General features: G+C 42.0%; 2 protein-coding genes and 1 long non-coding RNA gene across 17 annotated transcripts in view; 2 read left to right on the forward strand and 1 right to left on the reverse strand.

Moving 5' to 3' along the window:
* The window catches only part of LOC120407592, a 75,115-nt gene that overhangs the window by 46,251 nt on the left and 11,945 nt on the right, over window positions 1-16,919 (reverse strand). The gene's annotated exons all lie outside the window — the stretch shown is intronic.
* The window catches only part of TJP2 (tight junction protein 2), an 83,794-nt gene that overhangs the window by 34,535 nt on the left and 32,340 nt on the right, over window positions 1-16,919 (forward strand). Inside the window, exon 1 of one of the 14 annotated variants that reach the window (XM_039543288.1) lies at window positions 13,578-14,741. The exons of the other annotated variants lie outside the window; for them this stretch is intronic. Coding sequence (XP_039399222.1) covers window positions 13,593-14,741 — 1,149 coding nt within the window. The 5' untranslated portion in view covers window positions 13,578-13,592. Of the gene's footprint in view, window positions 1-13,577; window positions 14,742-16,919 lie in introns of those variants that run through there. 14 annotated transcript variants of the gene reach the window in all.
* Window positions 9,298-13,532, forward strand: LOC120407590. The gene is made up of 2 exons (XM_039543304.1): window positions 9,298-9,376; window positions 11,778-13,532. Exon 2 carries the CDS (start codon window positions 11,844-11,846, stop codon window positions 13,530-13,532), a length of 1,689 nt encoding a protein of 562 aa, XP_039399238.1. The 5' UTR covers window positions 9,298-9,376; window positions 11,778-11,843.

The following is a 16,919-nucleotide window of genomic DNA, read 5'->3' on the forward strand; positions in this document are numbered from 1 at the left end:
GACATAAACTCAGAGTTCTGTGTTTTTCCTACCAGCATTGATTACATTGTTCTGTAAAGACTTTAAAAATAAAATAGAGAGGTAATACCAAATAACCAGGCAGCACAAAAATGAGCCAATTTCTTCATCTTCCAAAAACATACCACTATCAATATTTGCTTCCTCAGCAGCCATCCACAATATATGTATGTGCCTTGCAAGAGGTCCCGTTGATATACAGTCAACAGCAACAAAAGAGATTAATGGCAAGATAGTCTTAACGTAATGGTTTCTTGATATAGCTGCGAGATGCGTGTATATTATTCAGTTATACTGCATATGTACATTATTTAAAAATATATGATATGTAATATTTGGAGCTATACCCATCTCATAGAGCTAGAAGGGACCCTGAAAGGTCATCAAGTCCAGCCCCCTGCCTTCACTAGCAGGACCAAGTACTGATTTTTGCCCCAGATCCCTAAGTGGCCCCCTCAGGGATTGAGCTCACAACCCTGGGTTTAGTAGGCCAATGCTCAAACCACTGAGTTATGATGTTAGTCTTCCCTTTACTCTCTCTTCTCCAGTCTGTGTTGACAAGGCATTTCAAAGGCTTTTATCTGGTAAAATGTAATTTATGAAGCTTGAGAAATTTTGAGTCTCATGTGCTTGTCAGGGGAACATGGGTCATCCAGTTATGCTGTCATACCAGGCTTCACAAAGAGATCTGTGAGAAGTAAATTGTTGGCTTTTTTTTTTTTAAACTGTGCTGCTTGCTTCCAGGCTCAGCAGTTGGCTCAAATTACACCTTGTTCTCTGTTCCAAAGCTGACACTGCAAAATCTGTCTGCTATTGTGAAATTATTCGTTGCATCTAATGGCCAGGGTTCTTCTGCGTAATTCAGAATATTTATTTGAGATGGACCTATCTCAGGAGACGTGAAATATTTTGGTTCCACAATTAAATGGTTTTATGGATAACCTCAATTTCACATGCCATAATCTAGTTGAGTTATTCTAGAGGTAAAAATAGGGACGCTTTTAGATGTTTTGCAATATCAGTTTGTTTAAAAATAATTATTTACCTTATTACCATGATGATTGCTAAGCAAATCAATAGTGTATGTAACAAGTACGGTCTTGCATTCAGATACAACTGAAACCTTACATTTCTATAAGCTCTATTTCTAGCTTAACACACGCATGTGAACTATGTTTATTGTTCCGTTTATCGTAATGTTGTTATAGTGATGCTACCTTCATAGTTGAGAAGACATTTTTATTCTAAACTTCTGTTTTCAAACACTTCTAATGTTCCAAAAATATTACTTAGCATGTAATTATGTATGTTCTTGGCCCAATGTTTGATTTGTTTGGCTATACTTCTGTTGAGCCACTTACTGAGTTATCAGATTTTTGTGTGCGCATTAGCTCAAACAGGATATATTTTTATTTTTATAATCAGCCTTTCTTATCAAGGACTGTTGCATCAGAGATTCTCCTCACTGATCGTTCCAGGGGTGGGGTTGAGGCCAGAGGATTGCATTCTTCAAAATTGTGTATAAATGCTGTACTTTTTTGGTTTGTAAAATGAAAGGCACTGTGATTTCCACTTTTCCCATAGTCATGTCATTTTAATATGCCACTAATTTGCATTTCTCAGGGCGTGATTTTGGAACCCTAATTCCTGGTGAGCAGTAGTTATTCATGCCAGTAGTCCCATACTACTGATGTGAATAGCTTCTACCCAGTGTAAGTAAGGCTTAGCTAACATTGATTGAAAAGACAGCCCAGAGAAGATGAACAAACAGAAAATAATGTAACATTCCAGTTCAGAGATGGGCAGGATAAAATTCTTGCCATTGGTAGGGAACTTTACCCTCCCTTGCCCTTCTCTCTAGTCCCTTGAGAAGAGGGGTGGAAAATCCAAGAATTTTCCATTTTGTTACATTACTCTTATCTCGCTCTCTCTGATCCAAAAGCACTAAGGAGGCTGTTGGCAGAGTGAGCATGTAGGTGAGTTGCCCTCACAGCCTCTCACGGAATATTGTTGTAAGATCAGCCAAATGGAGGCAACCCTTGAAGTAATTTTTTTTTTAAGAATCCTAACATTTAATGTGTGTAAGTTTTAAGGATCAACATAATTTTAAATTAGTAAACGGGATGCTCCTATGATGCTGTCTCAGAAGATTTAGTTCTTACCTAGCCTAAAGACTCAATGTAGGATAGAAATGCAGGTTCACTGCTCCAGGAGGGACCCTGGGGAGGAAATTTAGTCGTGGTTCCTTTTCTGCTCCCTTTTGCTCATGGGGGAGAAAGTTAACATACTGCAGCTCTTTATAGGGTGTGGTTCACTTAATCCCCCTGCTTCATGGTAGCTGGCATGTTGAATAGGAGGTTGGGCAAAATCAAAGCTCCACACCCTTCATCCTTTCTCTGCTCACCTGCTTGGGAGGAGTGCGAGTACCTGGCATGCAGACCCTGTTTTCCCAAGCCCCCACACCTATAGCCTTGATGAGGGATAATATGATCAAGTATGGGGTGGGCTTGGTCCCAATCTAGCTTTTAAATCAGTGTAATCTAAACCTAGTTAGCTGGTGGATGTGTGTAAAACAAGGCTCAACTTTCACCACTTTGGGAATTCTCAATTTGTAAACATGGACTGGTTCATCAGAAGCCAGGTGGATGTTTAAATTGATGAATGATTAAGGCTAGGTCTACATTGGGGGGGGGTGTTGACCTAAGTTATGCAACTTCAGTTACGCGAATAGCGTAGCTGAAGTCAGCGTATCTTAGGTCAATTTACCTGGCCGTGAGGATGGTGGCGAGCCGAATGCTGCCACTCCCCCGTCAACTCCGCTTCCGCCTCTCACCACGGTGGAGTTCCGGAATCAACGGCCGAGCGATTAGGGATCGATTTTTATCGCATGTAGTGTAGACACGATCAAATCAATCCCTGATAAATTGATCAGTACCCACTGATCTGGCTGGTAGAGTAGACGTACCCTGAGTCAGGTTCATTGCTGACTCCCCGTATGCAATCCCAGTGAAGCATGTGTAGAGCAAGCCCCTGAGACACCTTTAGAGGAAAAGTAGAGCTAACTGAGAGATTTTATTTTATTTTATTTTTGGAGGGTGAGGGAGGTCTGAACTACTGACTTGATAGGCGACAGACCACAAAATCCATGTGAGATGAGGCCAAGGAAGAGATGAAAATTCAGGAAGCAGTTTAAAGAGTGGCAGAGCTGATTATACTTGCAGAATGTGCTGACCAATGGAAACTAGCAGTTTGGTAAAGAGTTTGCTAATATATCAAACTCGCACACTGACACATTCACAATTTTATCTTCTTCCTTTGCTTAGACTGCGCCTGCTGTTGCCAAGATGTAACAATTGCAGCACAAACAGTTTACAGTGGTTGATACAATAGACAAAGAGGTCAGTGTCTGAATTCTCAAATGGCAGAAGTTTTTTGTGGCTATTGCTCTAATTCACCTCTCTGCAAGGTGACTTAGTGTACTTCCATTGTTCATAATTATTTTAATTGGCCATGTCGAAGTACATATAAAGACATTAACAAATTAATTTGATAGTGTCAGTCAAAAATGCCAGAATTATTTTCTTCCAAAGTTCTGAATTATTTGAGCAAAAGAGAGAACCTTCAAGGTTGACAAAGTTGACTAAAATTTTGTCTTTATCTGCTATGTGATTGGGGTACTGCCTCACATGTGGTATGTATATTTTGGAGAGAACCATGTTGTGACCCTAAGTTCTGGGGTGAGTATGTAGTATTGGGGTGGGGGGTGTTGGTCTTTGAACACTCTCTCAAATAAAGACACTCCAAACCATATAGAATTTGAGATTGTTCTGTAGGCTTTTATCCTCCAAGAAACGAGAGCTAAACTGACTGCTTATAATCTGTTTCTTATTGCTACAGGGGAACACTTTTTTTTATAGCAACAGTAATGCCTGGAAGAGTATGGCCTATCATTCTTCTGTTAATAAAGCTAGAACAAAGGATAGGAGAAATATTAATGGGAAAAGAAAATCTAATTTGGCTGGGACCAAGCTGAAAAACTGACAATTGTTTTGAATTGTCTTCCGTTATGACTGGATGATTAGGTATAAATGCTGACCTGCCTGGTTTTTATCCTAGCAATGAATTGTGCTTAAAAAAAAAAGTAAGTTACTTACAGTACTCCACCAATACCCAACTTGTTCTTTTAGAGCAGGAGTCGGCAACATTTCAGAAGTGCTGTGCAGAGTCTTCATTTATTCACTCTAACTTAAGGTGTCGCGTGCCAGTCATACATTTTAACCTTTTTAGAAGCTCTCTTTCTATAAGTTTATAATATATAACTAAACTATTGTTGTATGTAAAGTAAATAAGGTTTTAAAAATGTTTAAGAAGCTTCATTTAAAATTAAATTAAGATGCAGAGCCCCCCGGATCAGTGGCCAGGACCCAGGCAATGTGAGTGCCACTGAAAATCAGCTCACGCTCTGCTTTTGGCATGTGTGCCATAGGTTGCCTACCCCTGTTTTAGAGCTAGTGGTTTTATTTATTGGATAATATTTTATGCAATGCAGGGTCATAGGAACTGCATAGATGCAACTTCTGGCCAGTAGCTGATCTGTGCTAGTGCTGGCTATAGTTTTAGTGCTTAAAGTATTGGATATTGATTTGCTTGGGGAGAGGGAACGTTGATTATTTTGTTTATTATTTAAGGCATAATATAATGGTACTCGTATTGTGCAAGAAAATCTACTTTTGGAGTCGATATCATACCAATTGAGCGAGACGACTCTAAACTACTGTTGAGGGTCATGTACACCCATGAGCTATTATATTAACTGAGGCATGTTTGTTTTCATTTATATTCAAGGATAGCATCTGTTTAAAAACCATGCTCCTGTTTGAACATGTTTACCTGCCCTTGTAACAAGTAACATATACGATGTCTATGAATAAAATAGTTGAGAGGTGGAAAAGTCCTTATTTCTATCTTAGTTCGTGTACTTTGTGCACTTGTCAGTACTCTGTGCAGTCGGTTTTGCTGTTTTCCCTGATCAATTAGGCCCTAGTCCTGCAAACACGTACCGGGTACTTAACTTTACATCCCGACTTAAATGGGACTACACTCCTGCTTGAAGTTAAGCTTGTGTGAAAGTGTTTGCAGGACTGGGGCCTTAAATTGTTTTCCCATTTTTTATGTGTGGGTCTCTTATGCAGCAACAGGGAGAGTAAAACAATATTTAAAAATTAGAAAACATACTTGTGAAACCACAAGAATTGACCGGGAGACACAGGCAGTAACTGAAACTGCTTTTAACATTCGTTTTAATTTAACTAGACTTCAGTTTTATGGTGTCCTTTCAATCATGCAACCTTGTTGCAGTACATTTTAAAATGAGATTTATATTATACTATTCTGTATAATATAATGGTGCGAGATGAGATAAATATAAGGATGAATATCAAGAAAGAGGAAACAAAGAAAAAAAAATCTTAGATCTTTCCCCTTTTTTACTTAAGAGGTTGAATTTATTTTCCAACACACATTATAGTGTATTTAATTTCCAGGAAATCTTTCCAGATATCTTGAAGTTTTGCCAACACATCACTATATTCATGGGGGGTGGGGAGAGGGAGAAAGGAAGCCAAGCTATTAATTTTGTCAGATCTTTAGCCATTTGAATATTGTATTACCTGGCATGCCCAAATCTCAAGAAGCAGGCTCTTTATTTTCTGTACAACTGCAACAGCATGATGGGGACATAAATAAACATGGCCAAGATTGTAAAAATACTACTTCCTTCACAGGAGTGAGCCTGTACCTCTCAGGACACTTATGACAATCAGTTCCTCCCTTTCTCTCTGATGATAAGCCACCATACACAAAGGAACAAAATTTTGAAAAGGGAATGTTTTAGTTCTCAGAGGCTTATTTCTCAAGAGGAAGAAATGAGCCTCTATAAAAGATAACTAATGTAAAATATTTTGGCTCTATTTTTTAAAACAGGATATAATTTTTTATTGGCTGAAATGGCTGCTGCTTTTTTCAGTTGAAGTTGTTCCACATCTAGATTGGTTATTTCCTGTTGGGGGAAATAGAGGAACAATTACAGCATGATTCTGTAATGGTTCTTGGTTAGAGTCTCAAAGAAATACAATGCATGGGATACTGAGGGTTGACCTGCCACTGCAACAAACTAAGCCACATTTTTGTCATGGCTTTTTAAAGTTTTCTGGTAGGTGTGATCTGTGTCCACCACAGATATATTTGGATACAACCTGATCCATTTTTCCAGTGTAAAATAGTTTTTTATTTATATTGACATGGGGTATTTGTTGTGCTGGTATGTGATGCACATATGCACACAGTAGAATTCCGCTGTTTCTGAAGTAATGTCCATTTTCCAATTCTTTTAGAAATAAAAATCTGACTCAGTCTTTTTTTTCCTCTTCTCCTCCAAATTGGGTACAAGATTGTATGTGAATTTCTTAACTTGAAGTAGTACTGCCCAGGTATAGGCTCAGATTTTAAATGCCCAGAGTTCTGTTTTCATTGCTACTTTTTTCTGCTCACACCCCCAGGTACAAACTCACATTTTCATGGTAAGAATGAAGACCAAAGCCCATACCCTGTAGGTACTTGAATCCCATAGGTAATGTTATTCCTTGTATGTAAGTGCTGGAAGGAACAAGGTCTCTTTCAAAAAGTAAAAGTTGCTTTACAAGCTTACAGTTAGAAGTAGGAACCCTTTCAGGTCATGGTTTCGCTGTGGGGTAAGGTTTTTGTGTTTTTTCTTTGTTTAAAGTATTGAATTTGAGTATTGAATTTAAATGTAATCCAGAATCCCAGAGCTCAGGCTGCAGCCTGAGGCCCCACTCCCTGAGTCAGCTGACCCAGGCCAGCCTCAGGTTTTTTATCCCTGTGCAGACATACCCTCAGAGCACAGGTCAACTGACTCAGCCTGGTGCTATGAGGCTAAAAATAACAGTGTAGATATTTGGGCTTGGGCTAGAGCCTGGGCTCTGAACCCAGTAAGGGGAGGTTGAGTCTTGGAGTAGGGTTGTCAGGCATCCAGTTTTCGACCAGAACGCCCGGGTGAAAAGGGACCCTGGTGGATCTGGTCAACACAGCTGACTGGGCCATTCAAAGTCCAGTCGGCAGTGAAGTGGGGGCTAAAGCAGGCTCCCTGCCTGCCCTGGCTCTGCACGGCTCCCGGAAGCGACAGGCATGTCCGGCTCCTAGGCACAGGGTTGGCCACAGAGGCTCTGCGTGCTGCCCCGCTCCAAGTGCCAGCTCTGCAGCTCCCATTGGCTGGGAACTGCAGCCAATGGGAGCTGCGGGGGCAGCTGCCTTAGCCCTACTGCTCCACCAACTGGGAGCTGAGGTAAGCCCCAGAGCCTGAACCCTCTGACCCAGCCCTGAGCCCCTTCCCATACTCCGAACTCTTCAGACGGGAGCCCCCTTGTACACTCCAAACCACTCATCCCTGGCCCCATCCCAGAGCCCTCACCCCTTCCCGCACCCTTGCCTCAGCCTGGAGCCCCATCCTGTACCCTGAACCCCTCATGTCTCACCCCACCCTGGAGCTCACATCTCCAGCAGGAGTGCTCAACCACCCCCACCCCTATCCCTGTCCCAGCCTGGTGAAAGTGAGTAAGGGTTGGGGAGAATGAGGGATGGAGTGGATGGGGGCAGGGCCTTGGAGAACGGGTGGGGCAAGGGTGTTTGGTTTTGTGTGATTAGAAAGTGGGTATCCCTGTCTTGGAGCCCGTGCTCCAGCCCAAGCCTGAACATCTACGCTGCTATTTTTAGTCCCCAGGATCTGAGACTCCCTGCCATGGGTCTTTTTTGCAGTGTAGGTGTAATCTGTACGACTTACATATGTATGGTTTAGCGTCTGGTCTCCAGCCATACATAGTATGACAGAGGAGAGATAAATATGGGACTTGAGCACTTGCTGGATGAAAGGCACTTCAAAAATATAGAGTGGGATTTTCAAAAGTACCAAAACGATTTAGAGGCACAAGTCCCATTTGTCTACCAGTGGAACTAGTGCTCCTAAATCCTTAGAAGCTTGTGAAAACCTCACCATTAAATTATAGCCACTGTATTTTTGGCCCAAAAATATGTGGCAAAATCTGCAGATTAGTCCAAAAAAGATGACTTTCTATTTATTTGATCTATTCAGATTAAATGTAGTCACTCTCTAATATTTTACTATCCATTCTGAGTGCTCTTTTATCAATCTGGAGGAATATTAGGTAGAGAAATAAGAAGAAAAGTTCATAGATTGGCCTCTTTTCTGGACTATAGCTTGAATAATTTTATAATACGCTATTCACTCAGCTACATTTCGAGTCCACTCTCTTGCAGAGATAATTAAGGAAAGTTATCATTGCACTAGCACCATATTGAGGTTTTCTGGCCAAAAATAATATGCAGAAAAATCCGACCAAAGTGTGCGTTATTCTACGCCAAATCTGCTTTGTCGTTACCTTCAACGTTTTACCCCCACACACACACACGCATACACACACTTACCCCCCCACACACACACGCATACACACACTTATAGTTTCCAACATAACTCTGCATATGAGAGAGTCAGTGTCCTGACTTGTGTAGCTGCATCATTGCACCATCTAGTGGAATATGGAGTGTATAATGTACATGCCTTGGATCGGGACAAGAAGCTGCGCTGATTTATACCTGCTGAAGATCAGGCCCACAGTATACAGAAGTGTTGTCTAGATAGCTAATGGACTGTTGGAGGGATTTGGGGTTTCTTATTCTATTTTTGGATTTTAGTGTTTAACTCTATAGTTCCTTGGGTCTCTGAAAAAAGAACAGGACTACTTGTGGCACCTTAGAGTCTGAGTACACTTCTGTCAATGCATTTAGGTTTCCATGTGAGAGAAAATTTCAACTCCTGTTGTTAAATTCTTCACTTAATTTTGACATATAGTGTGAAGAACGAGGGAAGGAAATGATTTTTCTCTTCCATCTAATATTATAGACTTAATTTTATTTCCCCCCTCAGTAATACACATCCCCAGAGATGGAAAAGTTTAAGTAAACATCTTTGGAAGGTTAATCCAGGCGGGGTGGGTGGGTGGAGAATGGAAAGGTAAAAGGGGATGGGTAGAGAGGGTAACTGTTAAGTAATATAAGAAACGGTGGAACAAGAACACCGCAAATAATTTTTTCTGAGTTTTTCAATGGCTCTTAGTGATTTTTGGGTACCAAACTTGAGACATTTTTACATGGATCTGCTTTTCAGCCCCCAGGCTTTGAAAATGAGAACTCTATTGATGTCTCAAGCTGACTGCTCCATATCACTCTTTTAGAGTCTCTCGGCCTTCACATTTTTAGAAGAAAGTGGGTAAGACTGAAATGTTTTGAACGGGAGTATCTTCTTATTGGAAGTTTTTTTATTTTTTTATTTTTTACACAAGTCAAGCCAAGATCAGCAACATTTCCATAATATCTTTTATTTACTTATATTTTTCCAAATTGCCCTAATTTTATCTCTCCCCAGATAATTATATGCCTGGTCACTAATGTGTTTTATTTAAGGTGTCTTGAGTGGCAGCAAAAAAAAAAAAAAACTATGCCAGGGATATTCCTGAGGGAATTCTGCACTAAAAAATGATGCGCACATTATTTTAAAATTCTGCACATTTTATTTGTCAATAAATGTGGCTCCAGCATGGCAGTGGGGAGCACAGGGCACTGGCTGCACTGAGGTGGAAAATCACTCTGAAGCCTCCACCTCCCCTGGTACAGAGACTCGGCAATGAGGCTGCACCAGACCCTGACACGGTGCAAGGGCTGGGCCTGCCCCAGAAACACCCCGGGGCCCTGCCCCTCTGTGCCAGGTGCATTAGGTGAGGGTGGGCAGGCTCAGCCCAGCATGATCCAAGTGTGGAGGGGCTCAGTGTGAGGGGATCCAGGTATGGGGTGAGAGGTTTCTGTGTGGAGCAGTCTGGGTGCAGGTGGCTCAGTGGGAGATCTGGATGCACCGAGGCTCATTGGGGGGTTCCATGTGCAGGGTCAGTGGGACTCTCCAGGGGATCCAGGTGAAGGTGGTTGGGGCTCAGGGGAGAGTCTGGGTTTGGGGAGTGTAGTGGGAGGGTCCAGGTGCTGGGGGAGTGGGGCTTGATGCGGTCGGGGTCCAGGTGCAGCTGGTTGGAGTTCAGTGGGATGGGAGTCGGGGTGTTGGGGGCTCGTCGGAGAGGTCCAGGTGTAGGGGGGTAGGGCTGGTCAGAGTGAGGGTTTGATGGGCCTGCTTAACAGGGGAGCCCCAGCTGCTGCTGGGGGGATGCTGCATGCTGGGCACCCGCTTCCCCCCCCATGTTGTTGTGTTAACGACTCTGGATGTGCAAGTATAGTCAGGTAGCTGGCTTTGCCAGTGTGTAAAAGATCAGAGCAGAGTTCGTTAATATGAACAGGATTAGATTGTTTGTTTGTTTTTTGTTTTTTTCTAAATCATAAAATAGTTTTAGCAACTCTAGAAAACTTTTGCAAAATCTCCTTAGTGCACTAAAGGCCTAAACTTGATTATAATTCAATAGGAAATGCTTTACCCTTTGATCCTTGTCCACCCTAGGAAAGTTGGGCTTCTTAATTCTCCACCAGTGTTTGCAACAGTGGAGCTGTAGTGGAAACAAGACTTGGATGTTTTTACTTCAGTATCATCTAACTCCGCTCTCAGTAGCGTGATGCCCATGCCCATGTCCACTACAGCCTGTGCCCTATGTATTCTGTAGCAGTCTGGTCCTAAATTCTGCCTCACAGTCCCTGGATTCTGTGGTACAATTCTGCAGCAAGGGGTAGAAACAGCAGCAAATTTTGTGGCTCTAACTCCAGCTTCCATCCTGAGTTCATGTTTCTTCCTAATTTTCCTGTTGTAGATACAGCCTTTCTTTGCAAAACAGGATGACATTTGCTGCTAGCAGGGAGAGAAGAAAGCTGGGAGGCAGCATGATCCAGTGGCTAGAGCACTGGATTGGGAATAAAGAGGCCTGTGTTCTGTTCCTAGGTCTGCCAATGAAATTGGGTGTCTCTTCACTAAGCAAAAATGTGTGTCCTTAGCTCTTTATGTCAAGTTAACTAACACAAGGTAAAATCCTAGTGAAGTCAACGCAGTTTTTAGTCTTCACCCATGTTAGCAAGTTGAGTTAGACTATGGTGGAGCCTAGGATTTACCTTGACCTGCTAACTTGTTGTGAAAACTATAGATTACCTTGGAGGCACTAAGGTTTTTACCTTGTGTTAGTTAACTTGAGCAAGCTATTTCAAAGAGTTAAGGACACACCTTGTTTGTCTCCCTGTGAAGACAAGTCCATCATGGCTAAATCACTCTACCTCCCTATGCCTCAGTGTCTCCATTGGTAAAATGGGATTTATAATACTTTTCTTTATAAAGTGCTTTTCCAAGGGCCAAGTCTTTAGAAAGATTGTGCACGTGAACAAAACTCTGTGCACCAAATTACTTTCCATGTGAAAAGCATGTCTTGTTTCTCAAGGACTGGCATTCAGTTGCTAAATGAGTGCCATATAGTGGGTGTCTATTAATACTTGTATAATAACTAATATGTATTATTTGATTTGGGGTGATATGACATTGACTTTACACTGCAAGCTTGTGTACCCTTGTAATACATCCATCTGGAGAGAGAGGTAGTTTCTTGCTTTGCTTGAGTGGCAGGTAGCAGCACCAATCATGTTGCATATAGCACTGTGCCGTCATTTCTTGCAGTCCTGCCTTGTCGTCTTCCCAGTTTTCTCTGCTTCAATGGGAAGCAGTTGCATGCTGCTACTTGTGCTGCTTCTTCTCAACATCTGTGATGTTAACCAGAATGGACCTGCAAGAGAAGAAAGGCAAGAAGTGTTCCCATTGTGATCATCCTTCGCAAGCTACTTTTATGGGTCCAGTTTGTCTCTGTTGTCCAGGAAACTCTGAACCATTCAGCAATCCGGGACTCTGCTTCTCAATGCCGGTCAGCTGCTCTTTTGAAGGAGTTATTTCAGCAGCACAGAAGTCTGCATGGGAGGTAGGAAATTCTGCTCCTATTCCTCCCTCTGCTCCAAGATTATCTGTGGAAGATGTGACCTTGCCTCCCACTTTTTTGCCAGACCGTGCCTGTCTTATCACTAAGGCATTTGTGAAGGCAAGGGCTCCTTCTGCTTCCCAAGCACTCCCTGTCAAGATTAGCAGACCAGTGACTTTACACAGAGCTTTCACAACTCCATCCTGCACAAAAGCAGTTCCTTTTACTTCAGCTCCTAGAGCTCCAAAGGAAGCGAAGATGGATTTCAGAGAGTATAAAAGATTATCAGCCAAAGGGAATTCAGTGCAAGCAATGTCCCTGATTCCTTTCATAAGTGACTCCTTTGAGGAAGGGGAAGTGATGTCCTCTGAGCCTGAGGAAGGGCCATATGAACCACATTCATCCAGCAAATCCCTGATAGAAGTAAAGGGGAGATCCTCTACCAAGGTTACCCAAGTCTCCTCTGACTTCACTGAGGAAGGGGAAGTGGTGTCCTCCGAGCCTGAAGAAACACCTGGTGAAACAGACTCATCTCGAAGATTCCTGATTGAGGATCTACCCTATCTGTGCAAATATTTTATGAAGCAACTCAGGCTAAAACATTATACCTCACGAAGTGGCTCAAGGAAATTGCCCCATCTTGTGGAGGAGAAGCCAGATGATACCATTCCCCTTCACCCATCCATCAGTGCCTTAATTAAAAACATCTGGCAGGCTCCAGATGCTCAGTTTATATTACCTACTCATCTGGCTAAGCTTTACAAACTTCCAGCTGGGAAAAGTAACCTGTGGGCCTCTGCACCAAGAGTTGATTCTACAATAGCATCTCTCTTCACCAAATCTTCACGTCCTGATGAGGGAGAAACTGTTCTCATGGACCCTTTAGAACATAAGGTAGATGAGGCTCTTAAGAGTGCCTATGAATTTGCTACCATCCAGCTTTCAGTCTCCATTTACTCCCTGTATGCAGCCAGGTCACTGGTGGAATGGCTAAGGAAATTATTGCCCCACTCTAAGAGGCCTGTTTCTAGGTCATCTCGCAAGGTGTGCACCCTTTGTGATCTGGCATCCCGCTATCTTCATGATGCAGCCCAGGATTCCCTCCACCTGGCTGCCCATAACATAGCAACTCTCACAGTGGCTAGGAGAGCCCTCTGGCTCCGTCCCTTAACAGGTGGGGAACTTTCAGCCAAACTCAAACTTGTTGGCCTTCCTTATGATGGGAGTCATCTCTTCGGGGAAACCTTAGACCAGGCCTTAAAGGATCTTTCAAAGAGTACAGTTACGCCAGGAGATCAAGAAAAACCTCAGGCCTCTAACTCCTCCCATGCCTCCAACAGGCCTAACAGGGGTGTCAGGTATCCTCTCTCCTCATATAGACCTGGCAGGTATAGATACAGGTATCCGGTAAACCAGTCCGTCCACTTCTCTGGCTACAGGGGAAGAGGTAGGACCAACAAATACCAGCCTCACCAAGAATTCTGACTCTCTTTCCCCTCAACAGAGGGTGGCAACAAGGAGGAAGCTTTTGGTTTGTCTGAATCAATGGAGACAGTTTCTTTCCAACAGCAGGCTCCTCTCCTTTATTTTCTGAGGTCAAGAACTTCCACCTCTCCTTTATATTTTCCTCTCCTCGCTGCCCCAAGTCCTGGTGAAAAGCAACATAGTCCTGCTCACTGTGCATCACCTGCAAAACATTCACATCCTCATTCCATTTCACTCAGAGAAGAGGTTCACAAGCATCTAATTTGTTTATTTAGAAGTCCACAAGGAATCAGGGAGCAACCTTCACATCCTGAAATGGGTAAATCAGTTTGTCTCCAAAACGAGCTCCAAACTAGAATCTACATAAAGTGTGGATCACCAAGATTCTTATCTCCACTTGCCATCCACTACCTAACTGTGGCAATTTTGCCTGGGGAATTCTCGCCTGCAGTAATGGACTCCTTCTTTCACCTTTGCCTTGGTCCCAGGTCTCTCTGGCAAGATGAAGACTGTCTTCACAGCCCACCTGAGAACAGGTGGTGGGGAGCTGTTGATAAATCACTTGGAAAGTTGTTTGCTTCAGGGCGCCTTCTTACCAGTGGCTTGGGGAGTTCCAATTGTGAATATATTAAAATATCTCATTCTGGAGGCGAACAAGTCCAAAAATCTGTTCTGTCCTACTCAACATATGACTTTGGGTGCCTATTTCCTGATATATGTGGGAAGAGCATCCCTCTGTTTTGCAGCAGAAGCATGAAAAGTCAGGCATTTTGTATTGAAGCTTTTTTGCTCTGGCAGAATCAGTCTTTCCTCTCTCATTCCCTCAGTTGCTCTTCTGTACAAAAGGTTTGGCAAGACCCAAGCAAACAAGGACCCCTGTACTGTAATTGCTCCCCCTGGTCCAAGCAGGTGTGGCTTGTAGGTCTGGTTCTACTATTGTTGGATGGATCCTGGGTCCTCCTGCAAGTTTTTAACTTCTCACGGCTAGGCGCTGTCAACCTATTTCATTTTTTGTTACATTTTTCCTATTTAGTATTTACTTTGTGTTTGGAATGCTATGGACACTCAATCTGGGGCAAAGAGGAGAGCCAAGACAGGGCTACCAGTGAGTGCCAAAATCTCTGCTTCCATGTAATTGTTCCTGCTGACTATTGTTTAAATAAAATAAGCAACAAGACGACATCAGAGATACAGAAACAATATTTACAGGTAAAAGTTTTTATGGGTGGTTTATTTATTTATTTGTTTTAAATTCTGTTCCCACAAGCCCTGCCAGATCATTTGTACTTCCCACTTTACTTTTATTTAACCCATTCTTCTACTTTGGTGGGTCTATCCATGCTCTGAATTTGGGTCTCTGATCATTCTGTATTAGTGACGTCGGTCTTTTTACCCATCCCAGACCTGTGCCCTCTCTTTGGATTTCTTGCAACTGACCATTTTTGTTGGTGATTTTTTAAAATATAATATCTGGGGGTGCGGTGGAATATGTGTATTTTACTTGCTTTTGGCCTGGTTTTCCCTCCCCCCCCCCCCCCCCCCCGACTTGTTGAGCATGTACAACTCTTCGGTCTCAATACTACCAGCTACTGAATACTCTGTCCCTGATCTAGCAAAGCACATGGTTGCAATGGGACTCCTTGCATGCTTAATATTAAGAGGTTTGCCAAGTCAGGCCAGAGAGCACAGCACCTGCAGGGTGGAGCCCCCATTTTGCTGCACATTATGGGTGAACAGCATTTCTTAAAAATCAGGCCAGCTTTATATTTGCTATGCCACTAGTTGTTTTGGTGGAGGAAAAACTATGAAATTTCAAAACTATTTTGTGAACTAACTTTTGTTTAAAGTATGAAGTTATTTTTGAGTAACCCCACACTCCTTTGGAATGTAAAGCCCAGCTTGTTAGTCCCAGGTTCCTACAAAACAACTTTCTCCTTGTTGGTGCTGAAGGAACGGTCCTTGATGTAGTAGAATGCCTTGTTGGCAGTTGTCTTGGAAGCTCAATGTTGTTTCCATTCTAGACCTCCTGGTGAGTGCAGAGAAATATAGGAGATTACACAGGCAAGCTTGCAAAGCAGGGCTCTGCATTAAACCTGTCCTGTGGAAAAATGGCCTGATGTTTTCCAATGTTGCATGAATCTTCAACAGTTTACAGATGTGTTCCAACACTGAAAGATGAAATCTACAAGCTTGCGTGTGTGTGTGTGAGAGAGAGAATGTGCTAAACTTGCCACAAATGCCTGTTTCTCTGTGTTTGACGTTTAAGTTAACTCTCTCTGAAGCTTTCTCATATAAAGCCTAGGAGGAAAGATTTGCAGATTTATACCTACAAAGTTTACAGCGTTCACTGATAATGGACTGATAGTTTATTTTTACAGTAAAGTGATCTCATTAGGGTGTATGGCTAACTTTTTGTCCTGTTTTTATTGATTTAGTATTCAGGAAAAAACTAAACAGTATTTGCAGTCACTGAGAGATTGGCATGATGATCCTCTTCAATATTTTACTCACTTCTTGTTTGCTGGAGCTAAATAAGGTCCTAATCCTGCAAGTATTTATGCATATGAATAATTGTACATACATGAGTAATCACTTGAGTTTAGTGGGATTACTCATATTACTCATTTGTATAAAGTTAGTCAGGTCCATAAGAATTTGAAGGATTGGGGCCTAGGGTTCAGCTTTAAGATTTATTCTAGTCACAGGTTATTAATATAAAATATTACTAGCATAGTCTGACTTTTTAAATAACCACAAATCCACATCTTGTCTTAAAGTTTCAGGTATACTTATAGGAAAAATATAAGTATTAACTATTTAGAACTAAAAAACCTCCTGCATATTAATCTGTGTTGAGACATTAAAAATTGTCTTTAATTAAGATTGGTTTTTGTGTCTCATAAGTGGAGTTTGTTTAGGTATTAGATTTTTCTTCTTTGTGGTTTGATGTGTTACTGTGTGAAATGACAGCAGGATTTGTTGAGTATGTAGGCCACTATTGTATTAGAATTACATAACATTGTTGAGTGGTGGAAACTGATGAAAAGACTGGGATGCACAGAGTCCCCTAACAGATTATATACCCTGCAACAATGAAGACAGCTCAAGCTCTACAGAGAATGTGGGCACGTGCAGTGAAAAAGTTGAGGATTTTAAAAGGGCACGTGAGTTGTTTTTACATTATATCTTGTTATAAGCCCTCCCTACACTTTCACACCAGGTATTGGGTTTTGTTTGTTTGTTTAAGTGTGTGTTTGGTAACTCAGTAATAAGAAATTGTATAAATTTGTGATAATTATCCACGAGGGTTGTATGTTCTGTACACAGTGTAATTTTTATTCTAGCAAACTGTCATTCAAAATTTCCACCCCTGAATAGTTTTGTAAT

Source organism: Mauremys reevesii, linkage group 6 (genome assembly GCF_016161935.1).
Source record: "Mauremys reevesii isolate NIE-2019 linkage group 6, ASM1616193v1, whole genome shotgun sequence".
NCBI lineage: Eukaryota > Metazoa > Chordata > Testudines > Geoemydidae > Mauremys > Mauremys reevesii.